This window comes from Antechinus flavipes, chromosome 3 (assembly GCF_016432865.1).
Source record: "Antechinus flavipes isolate AdamAnt ecotype Samford, QLD, Australia chromosome 3, AdamAnt_v2, whole genome shotgun sequence".
In the NCBI taxonomy this organism is placed as follows: domain Eukaryota; kingdom Metazoa; phylum Chordata; class Mammalia; order Dasyuromorphia; family Dasyuridae; genus Antechinus; species Antechinus flavipes.
The window spans coordinates 438,134,161-438,151,355 of NC_067400.1; the positions used below are offsets into that span (position 1 = coordinate 438,134,161).

At 33.6% G+C, this 17,195-nt stretch overlaps 1 protein-coding gene across 4 annotated transcripts in view; it reads right to left on the reverse strand.

The window, feature by feature from the left end:
- GPD2 (glycerol-3-phosphate dehydrogenase 2) overlaps window positions 1-17,195 on the reverse strand; it is a 185,881-nt gene that overhangs the window by 69,007 nt on the left and 99,679 nt on the right. For all 4 annotated transcript variants that reach the window (XM_051986359.1, XM_051986356.1, XM_051986357.1 and 1 more), the window contains exons 4-6: window positions 13,867-13,991; window positions 12,503-12,600; window positions 10,925-11,088 (exon numbers count right to left, since the gene is read on the reverse strand). In XM_051986359.1, the coding sequence (XP_051842319.1) occupies window positions 10,925-11,088; window positions 12,503-12,600; window positions 13,867-13,991 (387 nt within the window). The remainder of the gene's footprint in view (window positions 1-10,924; window positions 11,089-12,502; window positions 12,601-13,866; window positions 13,992-17,195) is intronic.

Genomic DNA, 17,195 nt, shown 5'->3' on the forward strand with positions numbered 1-17,195 from the left:
ATTAAAAAGAGGTCAGAATTTTCTTTGAATATACTGTACTTTGCATCAGGGTGGGATTTAAAGTACTTTAAAATTGGAGATTAACCTAAGGAATTGAACTTTAAAGTTGAATTTCAAAAAGTTGATGGACTCCTCAGTAGATCTGGATATTCTTACCATGAGATTTCAGGTTGACAAATATCAATATTATTTCTGCTTCTAATATAACAATAGTTAAGCAGCAAGGACCTAACTGCTCAAAATAATTCTTTTATAAAAAGCCAACCTTTAAGATGTCCCATTTTGTCAACACACTAATGGGAAGTTATTCTTAAAGAGGTATTCAAAGGAATAAGGAAACAAATGAAATTTCTGAGTCAAAGTGTGGGGAGAGATCCTTCCCCTTCTCAAAACACAATTCAATCAAACAACTTAATTCTTTTGATTGAGAAAAATAAACAATATCTCCTGCCTCCAGGCTAAGTCCATGTGTATAATGTTTTTTGTATTTATAACTTCTACTTCCCTTCAAGGCTTAGCTCTAGTACAACCCTTAAAAGGTCTTGACTGATTCCTTATTTAAAACGCCACCACCTTGAAATAATTTTGTATTTAACAATCATAATAACTAACATTGATACAACACTTTAAGGTTTACAATATTACATTCTTTGAATCCTCACTTCATCCAATACTGTGAGAGTAGGGCTAAATGATCACATCTATTTTTCAGGGAGGAAACCAAAACAGAGAAAAGTTAAATGAGCTTAGTAGTAAATGAGACAGCAAACAACTATTTCATACATATAATATGCATATATATATGCATATATGTATATCTGCATTTATTTGTGGACACCTTATATCCCAAACTATTCAAAAGAAAATAAGCTCCATAAGGAGCTTATTATTTCATGTTTGGCATCTGCAATAACAGAATATGGCAATGTCAAGCACATAAAAGCCACTTAGCAAATGCTCCTTGATTGATGTTACCAATAACGCATAAATAAAACTCAGATCTTCATTCTAACTCTTTTGGTTCACCATACTGAAACTTCAGAATTAGATTTTACCTATGCTTCTGTCCCTTGAAGGTCTATTTCTTCCTTCCTATAAAAATGTCTTCCTAACATTCTTCTGAAGCAGGAATTCTTAACTTTGGTGTCACAGAACCCTTTCAACTCCAGTGAAAACTATAGAGCCCTACTAAACAAATTGCAAAAGAAACCAATTGCATTAAAATAGTTATAAAAATATTTTAAAAACTTTTTTTAAAAAAAGCCAAGTTCATATGGCTCCTATTATAAAGAGGTCAGGAATTTCTCTATAGCTGATGATATATAAAATGGAACATTCCAGAAGAATAATTAAAATCAACTTCATGCTTAAAAAAAATTATTATTATTTGTTCTTAAAGGGATATAATTGTAATAACCAATTCAAAAACCTAAAATATAAAATATATTTTAAAAAAAGATTGTAGAGGGAAAAATATAAGCATCTAAGTTCTTCCTCATGTCTGAAACCTCTTTAGTAATGTGATAATCCTGGGCAAAGCTATCCCGTTTATTTAAGAATGTTAAAGTTTTAGGCAGGTTTAATTATTACTATTAATACCTGCTCACATCATACTTTATATCCACAAACTATTTCTCTATTCACTCTACCCTCCCACAGAAAGTGGACAAACACCTTCTTTTACTCAGCTCTGTTCATAATTAAAAAACGGAAACACATAAAACCACCCACATAAATGCTTCTGCTCCTAAACTGAAAGAAGGCGGGTGGGTGAGGGTGACGTACTGTACTCATATGTTCACAGAACAAGCATTACCAGCAAGTAATTTACTTTTCACTAAATACCCGTTGGAGAATAAAAATCTCTGGGGAGGAAAATGATAAAACAAGTACATAATAATTAGATGAACCAAAAAGTCTGATTCATAATAGAGTTAATTAATGATATCAGGCAAAGAAGAAGTTAAAGGGTATTTTAAAAGGTTCAAGACCATTAAATTAGATCTTTGAATTAATCAATGATATGTAATCCACAGATAATTTTAAAATTTCACATTTAAATATGTTAAATATTTATTATTTGCAAGGTATTCTATCAGTTGCCAGTTACAGAGACAAAATAATTAGTTTCTACCCTCAAAGAGATTGCATTCTACTTGGTGAATACAAGATATACACAGATGATTGTAATATAATGTAGAGGGAAGAGAAGGAAGGAGATACAAAATGCTTTTGTTACAAAGTGCTTTTATGATGTTGAGAAAGGGACTAAGCACTGAGGAGCTGGGATCAAGAAAGATTTCCCAGGAAAAAACACATCAGTTGAGCCTTGAAAAGATAAGGAAGGTAAAAGGAGATGAGGAATTCCATTTTATACATGCTGATTCTGAGGTGCCAATAAAATACTAGAAAAGAGTCCATCAGCAATTAGAGGTAAGGAAGCGGAGATATATAGAAATTAGGGCTGTATATAGAGATCTACAGTAAAGACGAATACAATGAAGCAGATATTAGCAAAGGAATGAATATCTGGAAAGAAAACAAAAGGATATGTCCCCTATACTTACAGTCTATTATAGTATATATAGTATATACCATATATGGTATCTATGGTATATACCTTCCTATTTTTATAGGAAGGTATATATGATATACAACTGCAAATATAATACAAGGTAGTGTGTGATAAAGACAAAGATGATCTAAACAAATTGTTTTAGAAAAATGTGAAGGATAAGAGGTGACTTTTAGTTGGCTAGATAATCAAAGGAGTCATGAAAAGAGTGAACACTGAATTTGTCCTTGAAGGAAGGATGGATGTCACGAAACAAAGAAGAATACATTTTAGTAATACCTTGGGGAATAACCAGAGTTCTACTACTAATGCATGAAGACAGAGGCAAAAGAAGATCACTGAAGGGTCAGCAGTATACTTAATTTGAAATATATAACACATAAATGTTTATCTATTATTTAAGTATATATTTATTGATATATTTATATATTAATATTACATATATATCATTTATATGGAAAATTAAGAGTCTGACAAGCCATGTTAAAATCAAAAGCATTTATTATTATTACTTATTAATTAATCAGGCCAAGATTTGTACTTTATTTTCCAGGCTGGCACAAAAAACTTCTGGACAGTGAAGTGAAATTTATATAGTTAAACTACTGGAAAAGGCATTTATGGAAAAAGATCAATGCATAACAAACATCTTGGTCTCAAGTTAAAATACAAGCCAATGTGGGGCATGGGAGGAAAACATATGGAAAAATTAATTGTGGTATAAGAAAAGAAGGTAAAAAGATAAGTACCCAAAGAAGAGACCTGGGCAAAATATTACTAAAAACCTGAGTAACAGTTACTCCTGTTAATTTAAAATATTTTTGGTAGCTATATAAAGGATGGTCAGGAAAGAGGTGAGACTATAAGTAGTAAGGCCAGCTAGAAAGCTGCAGGCTGAAATATTTGAAGCTCTTCTATCAAATCTTAGGACAATTTTGACTCAGCCAACTTAAATATTTGTCTTTATTTTTCCTCTGCAATTATATAAGAGGATCAAAAAATAAGTAGGAAGCTTGAACACTCAGTTGATCAACTACATTTTGTAATGTACTACACAAAAGTACATGTGAATATATAACAAACTTATTTACAAAACAGATGAATCAGATGATCATTTGCATTACTCCTAAAAACAACAATATAATGCTTTGAGGTTTGAAAATTGAATAATAACAAGATCTCATTTTATCTTTTATTTAATTTTTTTCTTGACCTTGGAAGGTCAATGTTATTATTGTACTCATTTTACAGCTGAAGGAACAAAGGCAAACAGATAATATAAGTGTCTTGCCTAGAATCCCACAGTTCAGATATTGGGAGTCATCCTAACTACAGGCCCAGCACTCTATGCACTGCATCATCTAGCTATCTAAATCTCATTTACCATACCTATTAAAGGATTCCTTAAAAAAAAAAAAAAATCAATATAACTTCTAAATGTGTTAGCATAAGTTGTATATAAAGGACCACGCATATATCTATTTAATAAACTAAGGCAAAATGATGTTATATGGTGCTAAAGTATACTGTCCATATCTTATTTTTAACTTTGTCTTTTTTTTTTTTTTTTTTTTTTTTTGCTAAGGCAATTGGGGTTAAGTGACTTGCCCAGGGCCACACAGCTAGAAAGTGTTAAGTGTCTGAGGCCATATTTGAACTCAGGTCCTCCTGACTTCAGGGCTGGTGCTCTATCCACTGCACCACCTAGCTGCCCCTAACTTTGGGCATTTTATCTTTTATAAACACCATTAGACCAAGTAACCACATCTGTAAACACAATCTTATTCATAAGGAAAAAAAAAAAAAGACTAATATTTCCTAGAATCCAAGACTTAAAAGTTAGAATTCATTTTGGGATTAACCCCCAATTAATCTTGGGGATTTTGTGTGATCTACATCCTTCATTTTGCAGATACATAAATCCATAAACATGATATCCAGAGAATTTAAAGTCACTTGCCCACTCTCACCTGAACAATAATAGAGTCAGAATTCAAACCTAGCGTCTCTTTGGGCCATTTCATACAGCATCCATATTTTTATTTTGTTTTCAGAAACATAAAATAAAAATTGAGAGAACATTTCTTTCAACTCATGAATATGCTTTTAAGTCAATAGATGTGAGACATTTCGAGTCTAGCCAAAAATCACTAATTTGATTCAACAATAACCATTTATTTAGAAATATAAAATTTCCCTTAAGAACTGCTTTGGCTGCATCCCATAGGTTTTGGTATATTATCTCATTATTGTCATTCTTTTGGATGAAATTATTGTTTCTATGATTTGATGTTTGACCCACTTATTTTTAAGAATTAAATTTAATTTCCAATTGGTTTTTAGTTAGTCATTCCCTGACCCTTTATCTAATGTAATTTTTATTACATTGTGATCAAAGAAGCATTTACCATTTCTCTTTCTGCATTTGATTGTGAAGTTTTTATATCCTAATATAATGGTCAACTTTTGTGTATGGGTCATGTACTGATGATTTCATCACATCCTAATCAATTTATATACTTACACCCTCAGTCTATGTAGGCCCCTTTTAATTGCCCTAATAAGCAGTTAATAATTAACATTAACATTCAAGCAGTAAACCAGTGGTTGCTGAATAAGTTATTCCTTTTTACACCTATTCAGTTTTTTCCAGAAAACTATCATATCTAAATTTTCTAGGATTCTAATAAATTTTCTAGAGTTTCTTTTTTGTTTATTTTGTGGCTAGATTTATATAATTTTGAGAGTGGGAGGTTGAGATCTCCCACTAGAATAAATTTGCTCTCTTTTCCTTCCTGTAACTGGCTTAAATTCAAGAATTTGGATATTATACCATTTGGTACACATACATTTAGTATCAATACCACTTCATTGCCTGTGGTATCCTTTAATAAGATATAGTTTTCTTCCTTATCTCTTTTAATTAGATTTATTTTTGCATTTGGCTTTTTGTTTGGGATCAGAATTGCTACCCCTGACTTTTTTTGGATTTGGCTGAAACATAATAAATTTTACTCCAGCCTTTTTTACCTTTACTCTGTTTGTATATGTTTCAAGATATTGTAGAATTTGTTTTTAATCCACTCTGTTATTTAATTCCATTTTATGAGGGAGTTGGGGAGAAGAGGGTTCATCCCATTCACATTTACAGTTATGATTATTAGCTATGTATTTCCCTCCATTCCATTTTCTCCCCTGTATATACTTTTCTTTCTATCTTGTCCCTCCTTAGTAGTGTTTTGTTTCTAACCTAACACTCCCTAGACTTGCCCTCCCCTTCAATCATACTTCCTCTTTTCTCTTATCCCTTTTTCTCTTAGATCTTTCTGCCCTTCCTTCTGTCTAGCCCCTCCCTTTCTTTCCCCTTTCTCTACCTACTTCCTTAATAAGGGAAGAAAAATGTCTACATCCAAATGAATATTGTTATTCCTTCTTTGAGCCAAAAGTAATGAGATTAAGCTTCAGACAATGAACATTCTTCTCCTTTTTCCCCCTTTATTGTATTAGGTCTTTTGTGCTTCTTCATGTGATCTAATTTATCCCACTTTTACAGTCCCTTTTCCCAACTCTCAGTACAATTCTTTTTCTACCCCTCAATGTCTTTTTCTTTGATTTCATCACCTCATAGTCAATTTATATACTTACACCCTCAGTCTATCTTACATCCCTTCTAATTGCTCTAATAAAAGATACAGTTCAAGAGTTTTAAGTATCATTTTCTCATCTAGGAACATCAACAGTTTAACCTTTAAATAATGTTGGGGATTTTTTCACTATTTATTTTTCTATGCTTCCCTTGAGTTTGAAAATCAAAATTTCATTAGCTTCCATTTGCCCAGTTCTAGTTTTCAGTATATGATTTTTTTTTTTTGGTTAGCTTTTGTATCTCTCTCTTTTTTTTTTCATTAATTCTACTTTTCAAGGTGTTTTCTTCAGTGGATTTTTTTTTTTACATATGGCCAATTGTGTTTTTAAAGAATTGATTTCTTCAGTGATTTTGTTTTCTTTGGTCAATTTTTGATCTTTTTTTTTCCAAGTTATTAACTCTCTCTTACATATCTCTAGTTTCTTTTCCCAATTTTTTTTTCTACTTCTCTTATTTGCCTTTTAAAATCCTGCAAGGCTTCTTCTAAGAAGCCTTCTCTGGGCTTGAAAACAATTCCTATCATCTCTTGAGATTTCCCATGTGGATATTTGTCCTCTTCTGAGAGCGTGTTTTGGTCTTCCCTATCACCATAGTAAATTTCTGTGGTTAAGGTTCTTTTCTGATTCTTGCTCATTTTCTTTCTTTTTTTCTTATTTTGTGACTTTTCAGATCAAGCTCTGCTCCCAGGGTACAGGAGGTGGTATCCCAAATTTCTCATACAATTCTAAGTCTTGGCTATGAACACAGGGGAGGCTTTGCATTTGGTGTCTTGCTCACAAGCAGGAAGTGGCCCTACTTGCTCTCTCCAGGCAATAGCCTGGTTTCCCATGCTGGCAATTTGCCTTCTGTGATGAGACTGGAGGCTGACCCACTGAGCTACTCCGCTACTGAAAAAGAACTGAGCATGTCATTTGCTAAACTGCTGTGATTAAGAAAACTGTGCATACCCTTTGATCTAGTAGTGCCATTATTGGGTCTGTATCCCAAAAAAATCATACAAGAGGAGAAAGGACCCACATTTGCAAAAATGTTTGTAGCAAATTTTTTGTTGTAGTGGCAAAAAAATTGGAAAATGCCCATCAGTTGGGGAATGGCTAAATAAATTATGGTATATGCAAGTCCTGGAATATAATGTTCTATAAAAAAATGATGAACAGGTTGATTTTAGAAAGGCCTGGAAAGATTTACATGAACTGATGCTGAGCAAAATCAGCAGAACCAAGAAAATATTGTGTATAGCAACAGCAAAAGTGAGCGATGACCAACTGTGATGAACTTGCTTCTCTTCTCAGCAGTTCAGTGATCCAAGGCAATTCCAATAAACTTCAGATAGAAAATGTCAGCCAAATGAAGAGAGAGAACAAGACTGAATGTAAATCAGTACATGCTACATTCACTTTTTTCCTTTTTCTTTTGTTTTTTTCCCTCATGTTTTTTTTCATTTTGTTCTGATTTTTCTCTCCCAACATGTTTCATAGGAAAATGTTTTAAAAAATAAATGTACATGTATAACCAAAAAAAAATGATGTTTCTATATGTAACTGGGAAAAATAAAAATTTTAAAAGTTAAAAAGACCACATTTATTTAGTGTCTACCAGAATGCCAGATATTATGCTGGGATGCCAACTTAGAAAAATGCCAGATATTATGCTGGGATGCCAACTTAGAAAGAGAAGTAAAATAGTCCATACCCTAAAAAAATTTCTGTTCTTTTGGAGATAGGAAAGGGGTCAGAAGTTTATACAAAAAAGCTAAATACAAAATGTAAATGAAGGTTGAGAAGGCATCTTACATGGCTTCTTTGAAGAATTTGGGGAGGGAAGTATTAGGTGTAAAATAATACAAATAATTATTTTTAATATCTTTTGACATTTTGCTAAACTCTACTTTCAGGAATGGGGGGGGAGGGTAGAAGAACCTGTGCCACATCAAAAGAACAAAATGCAGGATGAAAATCAGTTCATTCAGCAGGCAAAGTGAATAAAGGAGAATAATATTTAGTAAGAAAAGCATAAGCAACAGCCAGTCTGTGGAGGGCTTCAAAGGAGAAACACAAGAGTTACAATTTTTCCTAAATATAAGAAGGCACAAGAGGCAACAGTTATAAAACTCCATCACTAAATCAGGAACATTGCCATTCTCTCAAATAGCCACCTAATATTGGATCCAGGTTTCCAAAGGTCCATGAGCAGATTTCAGGGATTCCATGAACTTGAATAGGGAAAAAAATAATTAAACTTATTTTTGCTAACATCTCCTTGAAATTTAACACTGCTTTTTAATCATTAATATGCCAACAAATATTATTCTGAGAAAAGGTCTGGACTATCCAAATGGTCCCATGACATAAAAAAGTTAAAAGAAACACTGCTCTAAAGATTCAAATCTGTTGTAAATAATTTCTTTTTTAAATTTAAGATAACATTAAAAAGAACGCTTTGGGTGTGATGGAAATACTGAATAAGCAGCTAAGATGGAAATGTGGGAGAGGGGTTAAAGATAATCAAAAGGGGCAAAAACAAGAAATGCTTCTAAGCCAACTAGGATAGCTGGTATGCTCTTTACAGAATGCCTTCTTATTCCTCACAAACCAAGGAACCGATTTTATATAATCACCCAATAAAAACTACAATGAATTAACATTAAGGGTCTGACGCAGAAAGAGGAAATTCATAGTTCAGGTTGTCCTTTAACATGTAGGCACAACAGGGGGGCACCAAGAAAGTAGTTAAGTGGGCACCCTGTGGTGTTTAGATGTTGGAAGATAACTCAAACTGTGAATTCTCTAGCTTTTAATGTTTGTATAAGACTCTTAAGATTTTTGTAAATGCTGTTTCTGCTGGGGGCATTTTCTTGAGTTTGGTCCCTACTGCCCTTGACACATACACACTCTCACTCACACATACTATTCTCTCCTCTCTTTCTCTCTCCCTCCATATCTCTCTCTCTCTCTCTCTCTGTCTCTCTCTTCTAAGATGAAGGCTCAATAATAAAATGAAAACATTTAAATCAATTCAGGAACATATCACAGGGAAGGAGTAGAAAAAAAGATTTAAGAACACTCCATAGTTTAGTGACCCCTTAAAAGGACAAGATAAGATTGGATGTGACACTTCTAAATACAAGAAACTGTACTACAGGAATAATACTTCACTGAATATTGAACACACAATCTAAGTTTTTCTTGGCTGCCACAGAATTCTGTGATTTTAAAAAATCATTTATCATTACGAACATGCAGTTATATCCATGCAAGTGAAAATTCCTCTGGGCTACTACATATCACAATCTTTCTCCAAACATTTTATGCATCATTCAGAAACCTTTCTGTACTTGCCATCCAGAAATACACTAAGTATCCTATTTTATATAGATTTCTTTCAAGTAAAATATATAGTCAACATTACAGACACAATATAAAATTTCATCTAAAAAATAAAACAGTATTTTTTTCAAAAAGCAAATAAAACAGAAAAAAAATCTGCTTTCACAAAATCAAACATCTACCTATGTAGCTTCGTTGTTTAAATATTATGCGCAAAAATTGTGTCCTGGGCAAAGTACACATATGTCTAGTTTCAACCCAGAGGGCATTTTCTCTGAGTTTATAACCCCTTGAAAATAGAGGTTTCATCTGGAAACGTAACAGATCTATGGCTGCTTACAACATTATAATATATTCATAAGGCAAGTCATCTCTGTCAAAGACACAGCAAATTAAATGGCATAGGGTGGGGCCCAAATCCATGAAAAGGTGATGATGGAAAATGGACCAAACCAACCATGAGATGGGAAGTAAAATTTCAGGAAGAAGGAAAATAGAAAAGAAATGATTTTAAAAACAGGAACACTATGAGTAGTCCTTCACAGAGATCTAGAGAAAATTATTGTTGTTCCTAAATAAAACACAAAGACTATAAAAAGTCATTGAAAAATTCTCAAGACACACACACACACACACACACACACACACACACGCACACATATACATATACACACATATATATACACAGATATGTGTGCGTGTGTGTGTGTGTGTATGTGTGTGTGTCTTGAGGGCAGGAGAAAAAAATGTAAGAAGACATTGGAGGAAGTATCTATGGGCAGCAAAGTATGTAAATGTTATTTTTCACATACAAATCAAGTTTCAAGTAATAATCATAGTTTAGTAAGTGCTATAACACAAAAAGAGTGGCCCATGAAAGAACAGGATTCATTAAAACTACACTATTTAAAGCATGAGGCAATTTGTATAAGAATCACTTTAGAATTTTAGTTTTCTGTAAAAAGAGCAGAAGTCTCCAATGAGTCAACTAGATAGAAATCTAGCTACTTGAATTCTATAACAGTAGAATTTTGTACATTAATTAAGCTCATTTCAAGCCTATCCAGTATCACTGATTAGTTCTATGAAATTAGATGAGATGCTCTCCTCCAAATAGAACAGAACCCACAAGCTGCTGACCCATTATTATGATATTACATTACCATTTTTTTTCTTCTGCTTGTCCAAAGGAAAGACCCATGCTTAAACTGAATAACTTAAATAATCATCTTAGAGAACTCTAAAAAGTTATTCATCAAGTGGATCTTATTCTTCTAATTATACACATTTAACTAAATGAAAGTCATTAAAACATTCAATAAAAGTCATGAAACTGAAGAAGAGTATAATTACTTTTTTACAATAAGAAAAACATACCATCATAATAGACAATAGCTCCAACCAGCTTGTCCTTCTGCAGCATTGGAAAATGTTCAAGTGCTCTTGACTTACTAAGGACGTAACTGCTTTTCAGGCAATTGGCTCCTGCAACAAGGTCATACAGCTTTATTCCTATCCAGTAGTAAGGTAACTGCCACCACCTATAGAAGAAAAATGCAGGTGGGGAAAGGAGATGATGCTTAGAAAAACTAAATATAATAGCAAAAAGATGACATTTGATCATTATAACTTTAGTATTTCATTACAATTAAGCACAACTGTAGTAATATGATGCAAAATGTATTAAATGTGAACATTTAATAAATAACATCTGACATTAACCTAGATAATTACATTAGTAAAACAGATGGGTGAGAATTTAAATGAATGTTCTAAGGCAATCAAGGAATTGGTGACAAAAGCAAGACAAAGAATTATAGAATCTAGGTTCATGCCCCTTGACAATCATTGAGTAACACATAACCCGCTTTTTGAGATAATTGATAACTCTAATCCAAGAAGATCTCATCAATGGCTCTAGGCTATTAAAATTTATGCTTGTGCAATAACAATCATTCTAAATTTTGAAATTTGGTCAAATTAGCATTTTCTGGATTCTATACTTAAAAAGATGAATCAAAGTGTATTTAGTCTCAGGACAACATATGAAGAAAGGCCAATTTTGATTTAAAAAGCACAAAGCTTTCTCAGTATATGCTGAGCATAATATACTTTCATCAGTACAGTAAAATGATTACCAAATGTAGTTAATGAAAACAATGAGTTCATTGCATGAAAAATTTATAAAATACTTAATGTGAACATCAAGACCAAAGTTTATCCTTTTACTCTATGAGAGTTCTAAGTAGTAGCCACGTTGGCCCCTATACAAGATAGAAATAAAGTTCATTTTTCTTTAAAAGAACTGAGAATGGCTATCAAATAAAATCTTTAATAACTTGGAATTCATGGGCATATCATTCCTCCAAAAAACATAAAGATGTTTTGTAAATCACCAGATTAAGTTACAAATCCTCAAATAAAATGTCATTCTCCCATTACAAAAAAGAATCAATACAATTAATTTTTACTTTAGGTATAAATATGTGTCAATATAGGTAGAGGCAAACACCTACAAATTAAAGTTTCAGCTTTAAAAAATTACTTATTTATAACTAAAGTTGGTCAAAAACTTTTTTGTCAATGTGAACTTTCCAAGGCATCTCTGGTCAAAAGCGGGTGTTTCTTGGTTTTAACACCTTTGGTTTTTCCAGATGTAAATTTAGCTTATCAGTATGCCTAAGGAAACTAGAGTGAGCTCTGGATTGTAAATGCAGAGGGTGACTGTCACCCGCCTTCAAAAATCAGGCCTTTAAAACGAAATTATGTCAAAAGAAAAATCACTGGGGAAAAAATCATACTTTTAAAATAAGGCAAGGGAAAATATTTTTAAAAGACAGATAAGCACCAATTATAATCATTAAGAAAAGCCCACTGTAGTAATATTCCTGCTAAGACAATGTCATGCTAACTCCAGCCAAGCAGACAGATCACAGGGGATCTCAACAAGCTTACTTGTAAATTGGAAGCATTATAGGTAATGCATGAGATAAATGGGGAGCAATCTCGAGCAGGTTGGCACGCTCATGAAGTGCATCTTTCACCATCCTGTACTAAAAAGCAAAATATGGAAAATTAGCTTGGCAGTAACAGATTATGGTGTTTTCCAAAGGGGGAAAATTGTCCTGCCAACTGATTGATACATACACAACCCTCTCTACCTCTGAGCCAGGAAATATCTTAATCATATTTCCAATAATACATCATGCTGTCAACTTCAAGGATTTTTAGAAACCTTTACTGTATTTGCATAGGGGGAAAACATGCCATTGGGGTTCCCAGATGTAAGATATTTCCCTGACTTGAGCTACATGATTATACAAACCATTTATCTTGTATTCCCTCTATTGTTGCCCCAGCTCCATAAAACATTTGTCCCTGCAAGGGATGATAGATTACTCACTGGTAGGTACCCTTAGATTTTTTTTTTCCCCTGCACAAACCACCCCCACCAATGTAAATCAGAGATGCCCAGAGTATTCCAAAGAGGGGCATGCAAGGGCAGGTACAGAACTGCCTAAGTCAAGTTTTTATTAAAGTCTTCAATGTGCAAAACAGAGGTGGAAAATTCTGTTGAATTTTTATTTTCTAGAAAATGTTACTGTCTCCTTCTAACCTAAGAAGATTGGATACAGGGCAGAATTATAGTGTGGAAAATAAGCTTCAAATCTTCCTTCCCCTTAAGAATTTGCTACTGATAACATGACCAGATGGTGACAGCTGTAGGAGAGAAAGGAGCCAGAGACTGCCCCTGAATTAAAACAATGGCATACAAAAAGCCCTGAGGGGACTGCGGGTGGTGGGGTAAACTCAAAGACACCAGGTTCAAAGATATTTCAGCAAATCTGCCACTTGGATGGCCTCAGATTACCCATAAATGGGTTGTGGGAAAAGCGTTTTGTTTTTCTGCACTCAAATAATGTTTTCACTGATACAAGGAACTCCTGGTGAGGAAACCATCCCAATGCAGAAGTGTCACTTACTCCATCCACATCTCAGTGAGGGAGTTGACTGGGTACATAAAAAAATAAATGACTTTTCCAGCATCACATATCCAATATATGTCTGAGGCAGGACTCTAACCCAAGGCTTCCTGATTCTGAGTCAGGACTCTCTATTCACTAGGCTGCCTCTAAACACTACAGTAAAAAAAAAAAAAAAACTGTCTCGCCTCTCCTGAAAAATACTCCTGCAGAACACATTAAACTGATATTTCCAACAGGAGAAAACATTAAACGCCATTTAAAAGCCTGATTTAATTGGAGAGGGGAAAACAGCATAGTAGCAATTTTTGTTTAACAACTAGCATACACAATTACCTGCTCATAATCCAGGTTCACGATGGCCTTCTGAAGATATCTCACCCCACCATGGATCAGCTTAGTGCTTCGGCTGCTGGTCCCTGATGAGAAATCATCTCTTTCTACAAGGGCTGTTCTTAGTCCTGTGTAACCAGAAAACCAAATTAACTTCTTAAATTACACAATTTGTATGTAATTCATTAAAGGCACTTCTCCAGGGTAGAGACAATCACAAGAAAAATTACTCTGAACATGGATAAATTTGTATTCAAAATGCACTACACTGTCTATATTATAATGAAGAGATTTTAGCCTCTTCCTAGGGGGGAAAAGTCAAACCAGACTAGAAGCACATTATACATTAGGTGGATCACAGTTAGAAAATATCACAGCACAGTTACATAGTCACAATAGGTGCGTACTTTTAAAGGAACAAAATGTCAATCAGTCTGTTTCCCAAAGATTTAGGTGTATATGTCCTCTAATATGCTCGGTCTACACCTTTAGTCCAAACTAGATGCCAGGTCTCCAATTAAGTCAGGGCTGTGTAGGAAAAGGAGTCTTTGATTTATAATCAAAGGAGACTCTGGGACTCCATTTTCTCATTTGTAAAATGGGAGATTTATACCAGATGATCTCTAAAGTTCCTTTTAACTCAAAGGTTAACTTTTTTTTTGTCATGGATCCTTTTATAGTCTGATAAAGGCCAATTTTCAACCTGGATCTTTCCAAAACCTTGGAATTCCAACCAGACAATGTGTAAACATGGAAAGATGAAATATTTGAAAATGTACAACTAACTGAAATTTAATATATTATGAACAGAACATGTGGGCATGAGTGATACATGAAAAAAAAAATAGGGTAAATTAAGGTTAAGCCACATTTAACATGTATGAGATGATCTGCTATCGGAGAAGGGAAAAGTTCAAACAGAAGTTTTTGCAAGGATCAACGTTGAAAAATAACCCATTCATATGTTTTGTATATAAAAAGCTATAATAAAAAAAAATAAAGTTAAGCAAGACACCATGCCAATTTTGACTCACTTCTTCTCTCCAATCTCTCTTAAGCACCAAAAACTTTTCTGACATGTTATAAAAGAGCCTGAGAAAAGATGTCCCCTCCTACCTATCCAGACCAGGGCTAGGTTCACTCGCATTTCAGCCCCCAGAGTCCCAGGGACATAAACCAAAGGTCTAAGTCCCACACAGATTGAACAACACATTCTAGGATATGAGACCTAGATATTCTTTAGAAGACACATGAAGGATTCAATATGACAGAATCCAATTATTCCAAGAATAACTAGAATGCTTCACAGCCACAATACTCATATAATTTAAGCCCATATTCAAATCACTTATTGTAGTTAATGCCAAAAGGCCACTTTTAAAACAAGCAGTTTAAATGTCATCATAAAAATAGGGCAATTTCCTTGACTCAAAAGGCCAATGTTTTTGGAAACTATGGAGGAAAAGAAGGATAGTCAACTTGGATTTAAGAGCAGGTACTACTAATCTTCTGGCTAATAAAGTATCACAAAAATAATAAGAAATTCATTTTTCTCTCTACAAATAATTATGTTGAAGATTCAATTGGATACCAGTTTCAGAACTATTTGTTCTACAGTTATGTTTTCTTAAATTTAGTCACAGAAGATATGGGAAAATACATTAAGAAACCATTCACGGGGGGAAAGATATAACTTATTATAGTAGGCAAAAAAAAAAAAAAGCTAAACAAAATTGTGGTACATGAATATATTAGGGAATGAATCTATAATTTTATTAGTACAGTACAGGAAAATCTGAGGTAAGGAAACTTCTTTCAACAATATGGGCCATTATCTTCTCTAAATTCAGAATTGCCAAGAGGAATTAAAAGATTAAGCAATCACAGGATAAACCACAAAATGTCAGAGATAAGACTTAAATCCAGGTATTCCTGGGACTGACTCTCTCACTACCTCATCACACTTCTCACATTAATGTAATATATACAATTATTCTGTAAGAAATAATTAGGGCAGCAGCTAAGTGGCACAGTAGGTAGAACACCAGCCCTGAAGTCAGGAGGATCTCAGTTTAAATCTGGTCTCAGACACTTAACACTTCCTTAGTTGGGTGACCTTGGACAAGTCACTTAACCCCAATTGCCTCAGCAAAAATAATAATAATAATTATCATTATTATTATTATTAGGAACAATTCATTTAAAATTGGGAAAGACTTGTGTAAACTGATACATGGGGAAGCTAAGAAGAACCAAGAGAACAACATATACAATGACCATAACAACATGAAATAAAACAACATTCAAAAAATCATTAGTCTTGATTCCAGATGACTGATAAAGAAAACATGTACTAATAGATATAGAATGAGTCTCATGTGATTAAATTGACGCACTAAGGTTTTTGACTTAACTGTACTTTGTGGTAATGAGGGAATAGGGAGAGAATGGGGCTGAAGAAGATGGTTACTAGGAAATAATAATTATGTTTTTTTAAAAAAAATAAGAAAAAATATAAACTTTTCAAAAACTTACATTAGCATAGTCATCACAATCCAGAATATATCCAAAAATGAGAGAGAGCACAAATGTTTATGTATCATAATAAACAGTTCATTACACATTTGTTTACCTCAACTTGTTTAATTCCATACCCTGGAATCAATCCACAGGATCCAAACATGATTCATTCAAAATAAGATAATACTTAAAATATTTCTTAGCATATCCTCTGACCTATCCTAGCTTCTTAATCCATCAAACCTTAGGGAAATATAAACAATTAAGAGTCGAGCTAAGTGTTGATACCAAAAAATGTGAACACCTGCTTTCTGCCTTTGTAAGGTTTAATTTCAAGTGGACAATATAAAGAATGGAAGGGAAAGGAGGAAAAAAAATGAAATAATGATCTATTATGTGTCAGGCATTGTGTAAAGTATTTTATATCATTTAATACTCACAACAACCCAATCCTATCGCTACCCCCTTTTCTTTTGACAGTTGAAGATACTGATGGTGGGAAAGGTTAAAACTTGGCTAGGGTTTCCTCATTTGAACTCTCATCTTCCTGCATCTAGGTCCAGCTCTCCAGCCACTGGGCCACCTAGGTCCCCTTGAAAAGATTTTTTCTTTAATTGCTTTAGGGGATGAACAGGGTTAAGATTATTGTCTTTGATGTTTGACTGGAAATACCGGAGTACACGTCTTGATATTCCATAGGTATCTCAAACTCAACATGTATAAAATAGAGCATTATCTTTTCACTCAAAACCCAACCACTTCCTCACTTCCTCCTTTGTTGAGAGCACTGCCAGTCCTTCCAGACGCCCAAT